This window comes from Aptenodytes forsteri, unplaced genomic scaffold (genome assembly GCF_000699145.1).
Source record: "Aptenodytes forsteri isolate BGI_AS27 unplaced genomic scaffold, ASM69914v1 Scaffold121, whole genome shotgun sequence".
NCBI lineage: Eukaryota > Metazoa > Chordata > Aves > Sphenisciformes > Spheniscidae > Aptenodytes > Aptenodytes forsteri.
The window spans coordinates 1,678,245-1,696,288 of NW_008796219.1; the positions used below are offsets into that span (position 1 = coordinate 1,678,245).

General features: G+C 38.3%; 1 protein-coding gene across 1 annotated transcript in view; it reads left to right on the plus strand.

Annotated features, from left to right (window-relative positions):
* The window catches only part of ERICH1 (glutamate rich 1), a 110,618-nt gene that overhangs the window by 53,486 nt on the left and 39,088 nt on the right, over positions 1 to 18,044 (plus strand). The window contains exon 3 of the mRNA XM_009288936.1: positions 1,918 to 2,112. Coding sequence (XP_009287211.1) covers positions 1,918 to 2,112 — 195 coding nt within the window. The remainder of the gene's footprint in view (positions 1 to 1,917; positions 2,113 to 18,044) is intronic.

The following is an 18,044-nucleotide window of genomic DNA, read 5'->3' on the forward strand; positions in this document are numbered from 1 at the left end:
GAATGAATTCCTTGTTTTGCTTTGCTTGCGCACACGGCTTTTGCTTTACTTATTAAACTGTCTTTATTTCAAGCCATGAGTTCTCTCGTTTTTAGCGTTCCGATTCTCTTTTCCCATCTCACCCGGCGGGGGAGTGAGTGAGTGGCTGTGTGGTGTGTAGCTGCTGGCTGGGGTTAAATCATGACATTTAGTAACGGCTCTACTGGAGTTCATTAAAATGCTGCAGTGTTAGTAGCAGTACTCAGGGAAAGGATCCAGGATAAACCTCTTAGGTAACTTGCTTTAGAGTCAGAGATCTGCAAAGGGTAGTTAACTTTGTCTTACTACACTGCTTATTTCTGTCTACTTTCTCTCGTTGTCCTCTGAGGAGAGTAATTGTGGATTTTGTCTTTCTAGCTGTAGAATATCCTGGCAAGGGAACCTTATGAAAAGAAAATACACGGTCACTTGTTGATGTCTGTCTTTCTGGGAACGGTGGTCTTAACTTATAACTTGCAAAATGGTTTGTACTTACTTGATGGGGACATTGCTGGCACCTTGTCACAGGTTTTTTCATGTCACTGAATGATGGATAAGTGTAGAAAAACTAAAATTCGGGCTTCATAAGCAAAGCTTTCTGCACAAGTATCTCCTCAGGCTTACATCTTGTCATAGGCCTTTCATAAGGTCACCGATTATTCAAGAGACTGGGCACAAGCAAAGAGTAAGTGATCGTGTATAAACTAGTAAGAGCTCAAAAAAAGTCTAACGACATTCTCCCCCATAGTTAGTCATTTACATGACAATTGAAGCATACTGCCAAGGTACATGTGGAGATAAAGTTTGTCTATCAAGGACTGGTGGTTCAAGGATTTCCCAGCTCGATGAAGGTCATTTTTTTTCAGTTGTGAAGGAAAGTAATTTATTGAAGAGAGTTATGTGGTGATAGTATGTTCTTCTGTTAAGCTGCAGTAGGAGCCATTCTTCTTATAACAACGTAAGTCCTTTTCTCTTAGCAGAAATATCTTTTTAGGAATCTGCACCAGGTTGCTTGTATAGTGTCTATATACTGTATATTAAATTTAAAACTGGAGTTTAGATAGCAACATGTTTTTCTCCAAATCTCTCTTTTCCCTCCTCCCCCCATCCCACAATACCTGCTTGACTGTGTAGAATCCATGAAACTGGGGATGTTGTTTTGCAATAGATAAAAGATTTCTTAGTATTACTTTATATTTTTATGTAATACGCAATTTCAAGTGATTGAAATATGCATGCATCCATGTAAAGATGATAGTTTTGTTGATGAGTAGATTATTTGCATATATTTCTTTTCTTTAATCAAATGATGCTTGCATTTGAGTAACTAGTAGCAGATTGCCAGTGTCGTCAGAAAGGGGCCCGTCAGAGGAAGAGGCGTAGAAGAATACTGCTAATTCTGTAGAAATAATTGGGTTACCATGTGTTTCTGCTACTGTCTACTTCTAGTTTTTCTATGTGATTAAATAGTTGTAGCTTACTGATTTTAATGAGTGATTCAATTGCAGTGCCTCTGTGCCAGAAGGGACCTGCATTTTGAGCAGCCTTATAACACTTGTGTAGGAAGATACTTGTTTTAAAAGAAATATAAAAAATAATGTATTTAGTCTGTGAATGTACTGTATTAACTTATTGCCAAAATGTAGTCAAATAGAAGATTTTAAATGTAACCTTGCTAGTGAATTCTGGGGTTTTAAAGCTGCTTTTCTGACTCAAGTTTAGGACTTTAATATATTATATTCAGCTTTACCTGTGAGAGGTAGGGACTACTGAAGACAGACTTGCATGGAATATGAGGGAAACTGTCTTGTATCAATTAGTTGTTGGTTTTTTAAAGTCTTAAAATACCTTTAAAACACTGCATTTCTTTCTGTTTAAAAAAGTTTTCTTACCCCACAGTGTTCATAAGGAAAGTACTGAAACGACTCTATGCTGAAACTTCATCATCTTCTCTTGCACATACTTCAAGTAGAGAAGAGGAGGCGGTTCTCAGAAATCTGGGCTCAAAATCCAAAGAAAAGAATTTGGATAATGTACAGACTTCATCAGCAGATGCTAGTACATCAACAGATACACCCTGCAAATCATTTCAAGGTGAGACTGCACAGTCCTTTTTCTGATAATATGCTTTTCAATATAGTTACTTTACTTGAGAACAGTATAGTATCTACTTTTTTCATCTATTGATACCAACAGACAAATTTGAATACAAGCGCTAGTGGTACTTAATACCTAGAACACTTGAGGTCAGTGCATAAGTCCTGTGAAAGCCAAGAAAATAGTCTTGGTGTATATGCATGAACGCAGTGTTTAACAGTATCTAATATGAAACTTCAGTGTAAGCTATAATTGTCTTTGGTGTAATGTCTGTTGAACAGTGAGAAAATGACTTACACTGGTACAACTCTGCTCAGCTGTTAGAGATACACCTAAAGATTGGTGGGAATACATGATCCAGCACTTCCTCCTGCTCTCATGTTGCAACAGAAACGCCATGGGGAACGTAAACCCAACAGAAGGCAAATATCAATTCAGGCACTTAGTACCCTGCTAAAGAGCATTATTTTGTGTGTGTTTGTGCAATGAAAGTGAATATTTTGACAGGTAAGTAAAAGACCTTTTTCAAATGGGTTGTAGAATGTGGATGCTATGCCGAGAGATGAAGGAGTTGCAAAATGAGGTAGCTGTGGGATTACTTGTGGGTAAAAGGCTCTATGCATAAGTGTAGAAGAAGTGTGAATTGCTTTGTATTGTAGCTCATCTAAAACCAAATTTTGCCATAACTGAAAGAGGTTGTTAAACTGACTTGAAATAAAAAGGCATGTTTCCTGAGAGTATAAAAAGCTTTCTCTAGGGGAGGTGCTCAGCTAGACCTGTTACTCACAAACAAGGAAGAACTGATTGTGGATGTGGTCCGGGGCAGGAGACTAAAGTCCTGAAAGAAGTGAGCAAAATGAGTAGTAGGATTAGAACCCTGTACTACAGAAGAACAGATGTTTGTATTGTTTGGGGGCCTGCTTGGTAGGATCAAATGGAAGGCTGGTCTGAATTGCAAGGGAGCTCTGGAGAGCTGGTTGATCTTCAAGAATAACCTTCTCAAAGCACAAGAATGGCTCATTTTGACATGCAGAAAACTGAGCAAGTGTGGCAGGATGCCTGACTGAGCTCAGATGTGTCAGGGAGCAGCAAGGGGAAGGTGAGGGAAGGCTAGCTGGGACGAGGCAGGCACAGGAGCTGTCATCACTGTGGAAGCAGTCCCACAGTACCTGAAAAAGGAGAGCAGAGCATGTCCGGTAACAGTAACCAGGTTCAACCAACAATCCAGTGACACAAGGCAGGTCTGAGGTCAAGCCAGTATGTAAAGTCTGTGAAGTCAGGGTGTGCATCAACTGGGGTATGTGCCCAGGCACAGGCATGGCTGCAGTCTAGCTGAGGCTTGGAGCTGCTTAAAAACCTCAGCTTAAAAAGCAGCTCCTGAGTGATGTGAGGGCAGCCCCTGCTGAGGTGGCTTCTTACAGGTCTTTCATAAGTAGCTCTTTCTTCACAACAATCTGGCTCAACAGCTGTGTCCTATCAGAGAGCTGCCCGTAACTGCAGGCAGCTAAGCTCCTAAGACGGAGCTCTGGGCCCTTACAACACAAAAAGGAAGTACAGAGGAGATGAAAGCAGGTACTAGCTACCCAAGAGAAATATAGAGATGTTGCCTGAGTGTGCTGGGATGGAGTTAGGAAGGCCAAAGCTCAGATGGAGTTGAAACTCATGAGGGATGTGGGAAGAAACAAGAAGGGGTGGGGGCAACAACTGGAAGGCTAAAGAAAATGTGGGCCCACTGCTCAATGCGCAAGGGACTAGCGATAGAAGACAAGTAAAAGGCTGAGGTACTTAGTGCCTTTTTTGCCTGTTTTTTCTGGTAAGATTTGTCCTCAGGCCTCCCAGGCCCCTGAGCGTAATGATAAAGTCTATGGGAGTGAAGCATTACCCACAGTAGATGATGATAAATGGGGAGTAGTTAAGCCAGTTGTGCAATTGCATGTCAGTAGGACAAGATGTTGTGCATCCAGGCGTGCTGGCTGATGTCATTGTGAGGCTGGTTTCTATCCTCTTTGAGAAGTCATCGCAATTGGGAGGTTCCTTGGTGACTGGAAAAGGCAATCATCATACCCACTTTCAAGAAGGGCAAGAAGGAGGGTCTGGAGAACTGTGAACATGTTACAGAGTAAATCCTGGAAGCTCTTTCAAAGCATGTGAAGGACAAAAAGGGAATTGGGAACAGTAAATCTTGATTTACCAAAGGCAGGCTGTGCAACCCAGTTGCCTTCTATGATGACATGACTGGCTTGTAGATAGGTAGGTCACAGTGCATGTTCTTTAATTTATTTTGCAGGGCCTTCAGTGTAGTCTCCTGTAGTATTCTTATAGCCAAGAAGGTGAGATATCAACTGGGTAAATGAATGGTCAGATAGACTGTCAGGGTCAAAGGATGGTAATCAGCAGTACAAAGTTTGATAGATGGCCATGTGCTAGTGGTGTACCTTAGGGATTAATACTGGAGTGCAGAGTCCTGTGTCTGACATGGAATAACCAACAATACAGGCTGGGGGTAACCTGGCTGGAAGCAGCTCCACAGAAAAGGACTTAGGGGTTCTGGTGCATGCCCAGTTGAACATGAGTCAGCATTGCATCCTTGCCACAAAGGTGGCTGATGACATACTGTGCTGTATTAGCAATGTAGCCAGCAGTTTGAAGGAAGTGATTGTTCTTTTTGAGACCACACTGGAGCAGCATTTGTGAGTCCACACGGGAAGTACTGTGACCAGTGGGGTCCTTAGTAAAAGAAAGGTAGTGACACAGTAGAGTGAGTCCAATGGAGGGCACCGTAATGGCCAGAGAGCCAGATGACCTTATGTATAAGGAGAGACTGCGAGAATTGAGTTTAAGTCATAAGAAAAGAAGGTTAAGAGGAAATCTCATTACTTCAACTACCAAATGGGAAGGAGGAGTATAGAGAAGACTGAGCCACGCACTTTTTGGAGGTGCTCAGCAACGGGAGAAGGGGCAACAAACAAGTTGTGGCAAGAGTAATTCCAACTAGATGGGGGAGGGAATTCCACCTTGGAGATGATCAAACATTGGGAATGGGCTGTCCAGAGAGAGTTTTGGTATCTCCATCCTTGGAGGAGCTGAAAACTGAACAGTGTACTAGAAAACTTGATCTAAAATTTTAATGGGGTTTGGGCTAATGACCTCCAAAAGTCCTTTCCAACATAATTACTGTAGAAATCTGTGTTACTGGGAGTTTTTGGGTTTTTTTTAATTTTAAAAAAAGAAAGCCACCCCCCAATCTGTAACAAGGATGGCTAGTAACAGGTTGGCTATAGGGCTTTCTTACATGTGTCTGTGGTAGAATTTGCTTTTGAAGGATTCTGTGGCTGTTGTCCTGAATTGCATCCCATTACTGTGACAGATCACCTGGAAATCTCAACTTGTTGCAGTTCCATTTGTTTGACACCCATTTTGTTTTTCTAGATCAGTACTTCTAGTACTTCTTTTGTGTAGTCAGTAATGAGAGGCACATTTTCAAAAGGCTGAAAAAGCATTAAGCTTATTCTATGAAATGATACTTGATAGCATTGGGAAACAATTGTCCTTTTGAAATAGGTAACAGGCTGTTTATTGGCTCTATGATGAAGACGTGCTAAATAAGCATGACTATGGAGTAATTTCTTAAGCTAAAAACGCCTTCATTTGTAGTGAGTCTATACCATTCCTTATAAATTAGGGCCTGCCCAAACTCCCACTGAAGTGGGAGGTGAGGGGGAGAATTTAGTTGACCTTGTGATGTATAACTCCTCTGATTGTTTATACCTGATTCCTAATACAGTGTTCTTCAAGTTAACGAAACAAAAGCTTTTGATCCAGAATCCTAATACAGGTAAAATGTAGCTCATGGGAAAGGGAACATGGAGCAAAAAGAACAGTTCCGTATTTATGATTTTCACAGCAAAGCAACTAAGGCTGTTCTTGAAATTAACAGCAAACTAACTGAGCTTGTTTTCTGTTGGAGGAAAGCAAATGCTATGGTAGTACAGAAAGGGTTCTGCCTTGATTGATATTCTACAAATGCGTACTTAAAAAAAAAAGCCTCAAAGAGGCTTGCGGTGATAAACTCAGGAAAAAGAGAAATCAGTTACCCATCTGTGAAACCAAAAGATAACTTCACCATTCTTCTCTGGTTGTGATTTCATTTAAATTTAAGGAGCTCTTGTATGAATAGTCATTTACATGTTGTGATTTTTATGGCATTGGACACTGAAAGTACATGTTTAGTGATAGGCTATTAGATTTGGAGCTATAATGTGTGGCCTTGGAAAAGGAAAAACATAGTCATTGTTGGGTTTTTTATCATATACTATTTTAAGTAACTTTTCTTGTAGACCAAAGGTTATGGGCATGCCTACGAATCAGCTGATCATTTAAGTAGCAGTAATCTAAGATGGACAATAGAAAATGAGAGGGATTTTTTTTGTGTAGATACGAACTCCTTCCTAGTTTGGAAATTATTATTTCAGTCCTACAAAATCTACTGAAAAATTTAATTTAGTGTCAATAAGAAATTGAGGATTTCTTTAAAGAGAAGCTGACTTAAAGTCTAAGTATTTTCTAGCATTAAATAACAGTTTTTACTACAAAACTTATCACAATGTTATACTTGCCTTTAACAGTTATTTTCAAATTGTGAAAATACCATTACTGATATGCACAACCTAACCCCCCCTAGATTCTTATATTATTGGAATGCAGTTTGCAGCATTGCCTTAAATGTCTGCATCTTGAAGCATAACAGGGACTTATGCCCATAAAATTTTAAGATCATACTTTTATATGCTGTAAATATTTGCATTTATATGTCTCTTTTGAGATCAAGTTGAAGTTGAGATGCTTAAGTATATAGAAGATCAAGACCCATATTAATGACTGGTTCTCATTTAATTTTGGAAGATTAGTAATTTAGTATCAGAAAGCATTGTCCCGTTAAGCTCCCCACACAGTTCTGGAACTAAAGCTTACTATAAAACCCAGAATAACTGGAAATGGAAGAAAAATTAAGGGATGCTGTCCTTTGTGACTACAGAGTAATCTTCTGAATGGTATTTGCATTTTCTTTAGGAAGGTTGTAGTTCTGTTAGGGATGGAGAAAACACATGGAGGTGCCACGCTTCTTCTGAACCCCGAAGAAGGAGGGTAGTTGCTTATATTTTATCTCTTGAAAAAATATTTTTTTTTTAAAGTGACTTAAAAAAAAACCAACTGATATGCACAACCTAACCCCCCCTAGATTCTTATATTATTGGAATGCAGTTTGCAGCATTGCCTTAAATGTCTGCATCTTGAAGCATAACAGGGACTTATGCCCATAAAATTTTAAGATCATACTTTTATATCCTGTAAATATATTTGCATTTATGTCTCTTTTGAGATCAAGTTGAAGTTGAGATGCTTAAGTATATAGAAGATCAAGACCCATATTAATGACTGGTTCTCATTTAATTTTGGAAGATTAGTAATTTAGTATCAGAAAGCATTGTCCCGTTAAGCTCCCCACACAGTTCTGGAACTAAAGCTTACTATAAAACCCAGAATAACTGGAAATGGAAGAAAAATTAAGGGATGCTGTCCTTTGTGACTACAGAGTAATCTTCTGAATGGTATTTGCATTTTCTTTAGGAAAGTTGTAGTTCTGTTAGGGATGGAGAAAACACATGGAGGTGCCACGCTTCTTCTGAACCCCGAAGAAGGAGGGTAGTTGCTTATATTTTATCTCTTGAAAAAATATTTTTTTTTTAAAGTGACTTAAAAAAAAACCAACAAAGCCAACGACCTGCCTGTGACCAAAATTTCCATTCAAGGGCATACTAAGACGTACCTTCCCTTGGGATTCTGGTTGTCCTAAATCAGATCACCCCCACACTACTAACTTCCCCCCCCCCCCCCATTCTACCAAAATGCTCAGAAAATGGATGTAACCAAAATAGGGGTACCCCCCTCCCCAGGACAATTAGATAAGGCTTTCTAAACACTTCTCCCATTGAGAAACCTGATTCTTCCATTGCAAGAGCTATAGTTCTTAATTTCAGAAGATGTAAGAAAGGAGTTTTTTCTTGCTTCAACATAAAATTAAAGAGGATCTAGATAACCAGCTTTATTACCTTAAACCATTTAGAAGTTACGCATACATGTAGTAAACCTGAGCCTTCTTGGCAGGCAAAGTATTAAAGAGAGCAAATGGAAAACTACAAATAAGAGGACTTAATTTCTTTTTCCCTAAGCTTGCGAATATGCTTCCAAGTGCAGTATTATAAATGCTTAAAAACTTGCTGTACCGCAAAAAAAAAAGTGGCAAAAGACTGAGAAAGCATTTCTAAGTATGAATGACTTGCTTGGATATGGCCTTTGACTAAATTTTTCTGAGGATTGGTTTTGTTTGTTTCTGACCCTTGTTAGGGCAGGATCTACTTGCAACAAGCACTAATTTAATGGAGAATGTTTCTCTTGAGGTCTGCAGTTCTGTGATTTTTTTACTTTTATTGGTACTTTAAAACCTCACTAATTATTTTTAATACCTTTATAGTATATAGTCAAAGTAGACATGCATGCTTCTGACTAGAAACTTGCTAATTGTAGAACTGACTTTTTTAATGGCCTCCTTAGTCTCAGGCCTTTTTCTTGGTCAGAATTATAACCACTTTTTAAAGGACTTGGGATTTACTGATAGCTGTTTAGCACCTTCCTTATAAAAATTAAAATTTAAGAGTTGCTGAAGAAGGATAACTGTATACAAGCTAAATGTATCATATTCAATTTTTTTGTATAAAGCATGCTGTTCCACTTTTGGTTTTTGTGTTTTCCCTGATTCTGAAAAAGGAAATTGAAATGCAGAGAGCCTAGGCAGAGTGTTAGATCTTGTGGAGAACAACCTATTTGATCATTTTTGTCTCCTTCATTTATTTAAGAGGTAATGAAGAAAAATACTAAGCTATTATTACTCCTAAGTTTTAGGGGTTTTTTTAAGAAAAGGAATCTATATTGTGCTATATAAATAAATAGACAAAATGCAATTTACTCCATATTCATTAAATAAAAATGTGAATGTCTATCAACTGTGAAATATCCCAGCATTGTTATCCTGTATAAGGAATTCCTGTTGAAATTCAGTACAGCTGTGGGATTTTTTTTTGTGTGTGTTCTCCTTTCTTTTTCCATTGAAATTATTAATGCTCACAGTATACTGTGTTTAAGAAATCATCGCTGGGACATCTGGACTGTGTCCTTACTCATCCTAATCCCATCTTCCTGCAGCCATTCTATTATAGAAAACTTAAATTTGTGACGGAAATGCCTAGAAGACAAAATTTGTCTAAAAAATATGCATGGGCAGCCCTGGCTTTTAGTAGATGAAATTGATGAAGTGCATATGCTTGAGAAACTAAACTCTAGCAGTACCCAATGCAGTAAACAGCTTTAGAGACTTCGTTTTAGTTAATTACTCTGAAGAGCTGTCTATTGTGAATAAGCTAAAGAGCAATGGAGATTATAATTATTATACAACAAAGTGTTGTCACACATTCTTATGTTCTTCTCTCAAGGGTTTAAAAATTCTCTCATTACATGCAATATTACAGTGGCATTATACTGTGAAAATGGGACAGATATAACCAGAAGTGAGTATTTGACTGAAGACACCAACCTCTGGTGACTATGGTAGAAATGGTGCCCAACCAGATTTACAAGCTGGTAGCTATATGCTTGGGGGGAATATAGAGATGTGGGGTTTGGGGGAGGAGGGGGGGTGGAACAAAACAAAAAAAACAAAACACAAACAAAAAAACCTGTCTCTGTTCAGACTGAGTGGGCTGCATGTATAATATCTCTAACTTCTGTTGTGACAGAAACAGCCTTGTAGTTCAGTCTCCGGTTCCTGTAGCAATGCCTTTTTTTTTTTTTTTCTTTTTGCTGCTGGTTAGCAGATGCTTTCCTTTTCCAGTGTTCTTATGTATATACATTCACTCATTCTTCTCCCCTCTCTCCTCTATTCTTCGTTTCAAACAGCTTAGCTGTCATAGAGAAATCTGCTGGCTTCTGTGACAACTGAAAGCAATTTAACAAGTAGCTTGTCTAATAGTATGTAGCAGTTGCCTAATTGGAGTAGAAAATGCCAGCTTTAGCTGTAAGTGTAAACAAGCTCTAAACCTAAATGTAGCCAGCTGCAGGAAAACTAATTATCTTGAGAAAGGAAGCAGAAAAATGGGTTGTGTAAGAACTTGATAAAATGGACTTGTTTCATCTAGAGAAGGGCTGATAGACAGTCCTGAGGTGACTCTAACTGTAGCATAGTAATTGTGTGTGTTAGTGTTCCCACTGTCCACCTTGTCTCCCTGTTTGAAATTATTTTTAATGTATTGATGACAAAACAGGTTGTGTGAAATGCCTCCCCTGCTCCCGTGTACACTGGGGAGTTCATTACTTTAAGCTGCCACTGTCAAAATCGTAGTTATTCAGGGTCAAATTTCACGTTTTCTGCTGTTACGCATGCTTACTTCCTACTTGTCTTTCCTACCCACTGTACCCTCTAAGCATTATTTGAGAAGAGGAAATGCTTATAATGTGAACTTGGTACTGAACAGGGCAAATGATTTTCCGTAATTTTTTGTGCTTCTGTGGTTGCAATATTTTTGTACACAAACAGGAATGGACTGTTACTGATGACTTCCAATTATGGAATAAAAAAATGTGTGTTGGGGGGAGGGGGGGTGTTTAGAACTTTAAACTTTGTTTACTTTTATTCTGATGAGCACATCTGTTTATTTCCTGGTCTAGTTTCAGGTAAGTCCCAGTAATGATATAATCACTTAATCAGTGAGGGTAATTAACTAATTGCAACTTAGGCATGGCCTTTTAGATTCAGTGTTGTTGCATTTGTTTTAAAAAAATATATTGATTGACAGGGATGTATGTGGCTTTTGAAAAGTGTGTTGGACAAATAAGATCTGCAGCACTAGAGAAATAATTGGGCTGAGTACTAACTTAACATTTTTAAAATAGCTTTATTCTCCTGTTTATACAGTAGAATTCTTAGTCATCTAATCAAAATATTGACTATAATCATATGCCAGGACATATATGAGACACTGAAGCTTTTAAGTTAAATAAATAACTAATAATAACTAATAAATATTTTAATAAATAAAAATAAGGGAAAATGAGTGAGAACAAGAGGAAGAAAGATTTCTACTTTTTTTTAATCTGGGTTTTTTTCTCTGTGACAAAGAATGTCTTCCACTTCTGATTTAATGAAACTAAGGATGAGTTATAATGATAAGTCCTGTCTCCAATAAAATGGGCTATAATACAGCCTTTCTAGGTGTCTAAAAAAAAAAAAAAAATCTAAGAGTTAGGGTACGGGTGATAAAAAAAAAAAGGAAATAAATTTGAGCTCTCTTGTTCCTTGTTTTTTATGAATTTCCCATCCCAACTTTGAGCCTTGTAAAATGGGTGTATCTTTATTGACCTCAATTTCCTTCTGAAGTTTTTGGTTTCCATCAAGTTGAAGGAAAAGACAATAATGAGGAAGTACTTCCGAACATTTTCGCAAGTTGTTTTTCTTTTAATGCTCTAGTCTTCTGAGCATCAAACCTCCTCTCTTCCCTCAAAACTTTACTGATGTAATGAGGTCTGTAAATTCCAAGTTTGACTATGTCACTTTCATGGATAACTTTTGCAATTATTCCACTGGAAATATTATCAGAAAACAGGACAGTTTAAAAGCGTGTTTTAAACCAAACTTAGATGGTGATGTAATTTTTACTAACCACAAAAAAAATGCTTGTAAGGAACGAAAAGCAAGAGAAAATGGTGGTTGGTTTGTTTGTTTTTTCCTTTATATAGGTATATAATGACCTATGTTTAAAATAGGAAAAAAAACCTTTGTATTTGTTTTTAGGTCATCTTACACCTGTTTCAGCTCTTAAGAAAGAAATTGGATTCCTGCTGTTAATACATATGAGAATATGATAAGGCCTAGTATTCAGTGGAAGAGAATGTTAATTTTATACTAAAGAAGCTGCAATCTACATTGAAATAAATACATAGCTATAAGAAGTGTAAGAAGTGCAAATGTGTTGGTGGATATAAACTACTAGCCATTAGAATGAGAGAAATCCTAAGACAGTGTGGGAAAATGCTATTGTATGGGAAAGACTTCACTAAGCCTGCAGAGTAGATAACGAGGCAACTTTGAAAAATAATTCTGGGCAAATAATTGCCACAAAAAAGCCCCACCCTATTCTAAAGCCCTCAAGAAGGGGGCTTTGATTGCCCTTCATTGCAAATAAACCCTAACAGCAGTTTTAGGAGTTACAGAAGATCTCAGCGCTGCTGGGTAACAAAACTGTAGTTACATGCTTCTCAGTTGGATGACGAATCTGAATAAGGAAGTGTTAAGATAACCTGTGACAGGTGTTTGAACCTTAGTACAGTAGATTTTAATAAAATTGAAAGTTAATTTAAAACACAAAACAGAATTTAAAACCGGAATAAATAAAATCCAAAGTAGACAGCTTTTCCAAAGTGCAGAGGGCTTAACAAAAAGGTAACTAAGTTGGCAATATTTGTAGAAGTATTTGAGTCATTTAATGCAAGATGAGTGCATGGATCATCATTCATTTGGATGCTGTCATTATTCCTCTTTCCATTCCCCCTCCCTTCTCATCATACTTATGTTTGAACAGGAAGGCTGAAATGTAGCTTGTCAAATATTAAGTAGACCCTTCTTTCAAAAAATATTACAATGTGCTTATTTGAAAAGGGTTGGGAATCCATCCCACCAAACTCATGGGTACCACTGAATGATTGTATCTGGCTTCACTGAAAATCTAGTCATTATCTTAGTATGTTGGAAAGGACAAACTGTAAGGCTGGCCATCAGCTACCCTTTTCCTTTTCCATTCTCTTCAATTTGCATGCTCTCCACAGGGGAGAGAGCTGGGAGGGGAGCTGCTGTAGGAGCTGGTTCCAGACCCTTCATCTGTGCTAAGCCCTAGGCAAGTGTTAGCTCCCTAGGGATTTACCTAGTGAAATCTTGTACTCATCTGAGCTCCTAAGAAGCCTGGTGGTCATGAGGACCCGGCAGAGATTGTCATATGCTAGTCTTATTTCTTACATGTGGAAAAGGTGGGATGAAAGAGAAACTACTTGTGCTCATCCATCTTGGTGGCTTTCCATCAGTGTGATAACTGGCACAAGTCATTACAGGCCAAGGAGCCACGGGCTATGGGTAGAAAAAGGAATTTTCATTCAAAAATAAACCTCAAAGACCTAGTTTTATTTATCTAATCAAGTATACTGAGTCACCAGGTCATAAAAAGGATGCTTAGGAAAGACTCCCATAACTACAGACTTCACTTACATTATAGTAATTTCCATTATTTGAGAAGAGGGAACAACTTTTGTAATCTAGACTTTTTTTTTAATTAAGTGAAGCACTTCTGGTGATGTGAAGTGTCAGGAGGGAGGTTGGAATGAACTGACTTGAGTGACAACATGTTACCAGACACAAATAGTATACACCCTAAGAATCGGGAGCAGTCTTCTGTAACATGGCTAGGCTTCTACAAAAAAAATCTGGGAATGCGGTGAAAACATGCTATTTCTTGAACATCAAAGGATAGTGGACTTTTTCTGTTTAAAGATAGCTGAGTAAAGTAGCAGAAACTAAGGTTAATCCAAAAAATTCAGTACTGCTGTCTACACTAGTATGTAGTGACCAGTAATATTGCCAAAAAGAGTACTGAAATAAAATGAGCATATTGTACTACTTCCCTACGATGTTCTCCAACAGTTTGCTGCTTGAGGATTTTCTGAGCCAGAGGACAATATGTATCTGTTTAATTATCTGGTTTTTTTCTTTCATTAAATTGTTGTTTGAATCTATGTAACTGTGCAATTTGGAATAGAGCTATACACTTTGAAGTTTTACCTGGCAAGCAGGGAAATTTATCATTCAAAACAGATAGCAGACATCTTTAAAATTTTAAAGCTGAAGTGAACTCTGCAGAAGAAACTACTTTTTCAGTATTCTGTTACAGGTATTGGTACCAATAAAATATGTGACAGTAGCAGATAACGTAACATGAGATAATTAGATGTCCAAAAGACATTCAGTAAACTTTTTTATTTAGAAAGAGATGAATAATCTTTGGAAGAAGTATTTCTTCAGCCAAAAACTGTTGAGTGACTCTCCTTGTTTGTTCCAATGAAGTACAGATAATGAGGGGGGATGGATTGGAAACTAAAATTTGCAGATGAGAGAAATTTTTCTATTAGTTAAATTAGTAAGATTTGGCACTAGAGGTGTTAAAACAAGCTAAAGGAATTAGACTGTAATAGTAAACTATATTTATTAGCTCTCCTTAAAGGGAGTTCCATAATTCTGTGAGAGGCAAGTTCCTACCTGCAGGAGTGAATTTGTACAGAAATAATTCATCAACTACTCCAATCACCCAGCAAAGTAGCACACTTCCATTATTGTGTGATGATTATCATTTGAGTAAAACAAGTGACCAGCAGTAAGTGACTGTCCGTTCTTTGCTGGGTTGCTTATTATCATAATCATTTTTCCTCTCTACCCAGTGTGAATTATCTAGTATTGAGGGAGAGAGTCCTGCTGAAGGCTGAGGTCAAGCAGCAGGAATTCTGCAGCACTCTAAGGAAAAGGTTTGTACTTTCTGATTGCACAGAAGACTACTTGAGCTAAAAGGTTCTGCCTTTGTGGAAAGCACTCTAGTGTGTGTGTGTTGACTTGAGACTGGAAAACAATCCTGTGAAAGTCAACCTGTGAACAGAGGATGACTGTACACAATATAACACCTCATGTCCACTGAGGTGACATGAGGTGTCACCATGACACCATGTCATGAAACCATGACGGACTAAAGTCACTGTAGCTTTGGATTTCATCTGAACAAAAATGTGTATACATTGGGGGATGGGGGTGTGTTTAGGATCACCAGGTTTGTTTTATAATGTTCATGCTGATGAAGAACAATTTGATGTCTTTACATTGATCAACTGGAAAAGTACCTATTTTTCGGTACCATAGCTCAGGAGGACCCTCAAGGTGTGTATATTAACTGTAGACTAACTGTCTACAGTTAGTCACTGATATAACCTTTGCTATGCTTCAGTTTATGAAGGTGTTTTTGAGGAGACAAAACTCTTGCCCAGGATTTGCATATGCACTGTCTTTAAAGATGCTTGTCTTGCTAGTCAATGAAGGGGAAAGTGATAGTGCATCTATATTGTGTAGAGATAAAGAGGAGTTGTATATGTGCATTGGGGATTGTCATAGTTTTTGGGTTGTAGTCTCAATCTCACTTATATGTAATAAAAATGAGGAATAGCTAGAACGTGGTCATATTCTAGCTTACGTAACAAGTAAAAACATATTTTAATACAAACTTTTTAAAGGAGATAACAGACCTTCTTCAAGCCTTATTTTTGTCCAGATCATATCTACTGTAACACCACACAGTAAGTGCTTAGTAAGAATAACGACTTTTGTAGAAGGTATGGCACTGAACTAGTCAGACCTTGGATTTGATCCAGCATCAATCCCTCTCTTCCTGTGCTTTTCTGTAAAGACCTCTTTTTGGGGATGAACTCTTTTCTTCTGTTTGGAGAAGTGATAGCCGGGTGTTTCCAAGGGATAATTTTGTGGAAAAGATCACAGTCTTGGTCAGATTGGGCTAACTTGACAGTTGTTTGCGGGAGGCTGCAAGATGTTCTAGCTGACCTCTGGACTTGGGTCCTCTATTTGCTCTGTGAGTCCTGCCCTATGGGAACACAGCAGTAGGTTACCAAGGCTTTCTGAGTTGCAGGGAAGCAATTCATGGGAAAGACAAAATTTCTGTGTAAGATTGTGAAACTGTACTGGGTGCAGGTGCCCAGGCGCTGGCAGCGGTCACTGCAGGGTGGCCTCTGTGAGGAGAGGCCGGGGCTGCCCCATGCTGGACACAGCTGGTTCCAGCCGGCTCCAACTGACCCACTGCAGGGCACGGCTGAGCCCAGCAGCCAAGGTGGTGGCGCCTTGGAGGAAACGTATTTAAGAAAGGAGAGAACAACACTCCTGAGAGAAGAGGGAACTAAAAGGAGTGACAAACAACAGTGGGAACACCAGGGTCAGAGGAGGAGGAGGAGGTCCTCTGTGGTTGAGCAAGTGTTCCTGAAGGACTGCAGCCCATGGAGAACCCCCACTGGCATAGGCAAAGAGTGAGAAGGAAGGAGCAGCAGAGAGAAACCATTGTATACGGATGGCATAGTTTAGATGCACTTCCCTACTCTGTGCACAAGGTTGATTTACATGCAAAGGAGCTCTTCCTGTGGGGAATGTTGTGGAGAAGAACATGAATAGGAGACAACTCGATTCAAAATATTTATTCTGTATTCTTAGTTTGCCTTTGAGTAATGCTTGTTCTTCTTTTGGTTTTGTAAACATCCTTTAGATGCCTCCTTCCCCCCCCGCCCCCAAACCAAAACTTCAGAAATGGGATTCATAACTTTTAACTAGTTGAAAGAAGAGCATTCTTGAATATCTTTGGTATCTGATTACTTTTGTTAGTCAAAAAACCCTTTTAATGTCACATTTTTATAAGCTTAGCTATTTGCTTTGCAGCAATGTTTATGACTTCATAAACAACCCATCTCTTCTTAGTCCAAGGAGACTATGGCCCCAGGCTGGAAAAATCCAGACTTAATGGTTTGAGACTGGGAGATTTGTTGATACACTGAGATTATATAGTTGTGTGTATACTTTTTTTAATGAAATGGTAATAGTTTGGTTTTACATACTTGCACAGGATTAGCAAAGACTAATGCTTGATTTATGGTTTGTAAACTACTTGAAAATGCATATGGGGTGAATAAATATGTAATTTGGGGACTCCTATTTAAACAGGTCGACTTAAAATAGTTTTGAGTCATCACTCATTTACATAGTATAAGTTATTACTGTTCTTCTTTGTAAGATAGGTGTTAGCGATAGTCCCCCAAATTCTGTCATGAGTAACTGTTTTGTCCTGGGAAGTTAATATCCCAATATATCTACTCCTTTTATGATTAAAGGGTTTGAGTTAGTCAGGACTGCTGCAAATTGAGTTTAATGTTTTCATCGTCATCTTTGTTCTACAAAACCTAAATATAAAGGGAAAAAAAGGGGAAACTTGAAATTGTTCAGAAAGGAGTAACTCAAGAAACACTTCTACATTTAAAACTATCACCAATTAGCACTTCATCATTAAACAACCTGGGGGGTGGGGGCAGCAATCAATGCAAGTACTGGCAGTTCAGGGATTTGGCATCATCTTCATAGAAAGGATCTGTTGAAGAATTATTCCAAATTAATTTTTAGTGGATCTTTATCCAAATCACATAATTGCTCTTCATCTTTCTGAATTATTTATTTCTTTTCCTTTATTACCCTTTAAAGTAAGCATCATCAATATCAGTTAGAAATTTTCTGGCTTGTTCAAGGGAAAACAATAACTTTCTAATGTGTTCTAAAAACAAAATTATTACATCCTGATGATGAAAACAACTGAGATGTAGCTTTTCAAAAGTGCCTTGAATGTTCTGAAATGTACTTTATCATAATATCTAACATGATCAGTCATGCTGAACTCTTTGAAGTGTGTTATCTGAAAAAAGTCAGTGTATAGTTAAATTACGTATTTGCATACAATGTCTATAGTTAAATTACATATAGAATCATAGAATAGTTTAGGTTGGAAGGGACCTTTTAAAGGTCATCTAGTCCAACCCCCCTGCCGTGGGCAGGGACATCTTCAACTAGACCAGGTTGCTCAGAGCCCCCTCCAACCTGACCTTGAATGTTTCCAGGGATGGGACATCCACCACATCTCTGGGCAACCTGTGCCAATGCTTCACCACCCTCAGCGTAAAAAATTTCTTCCTTA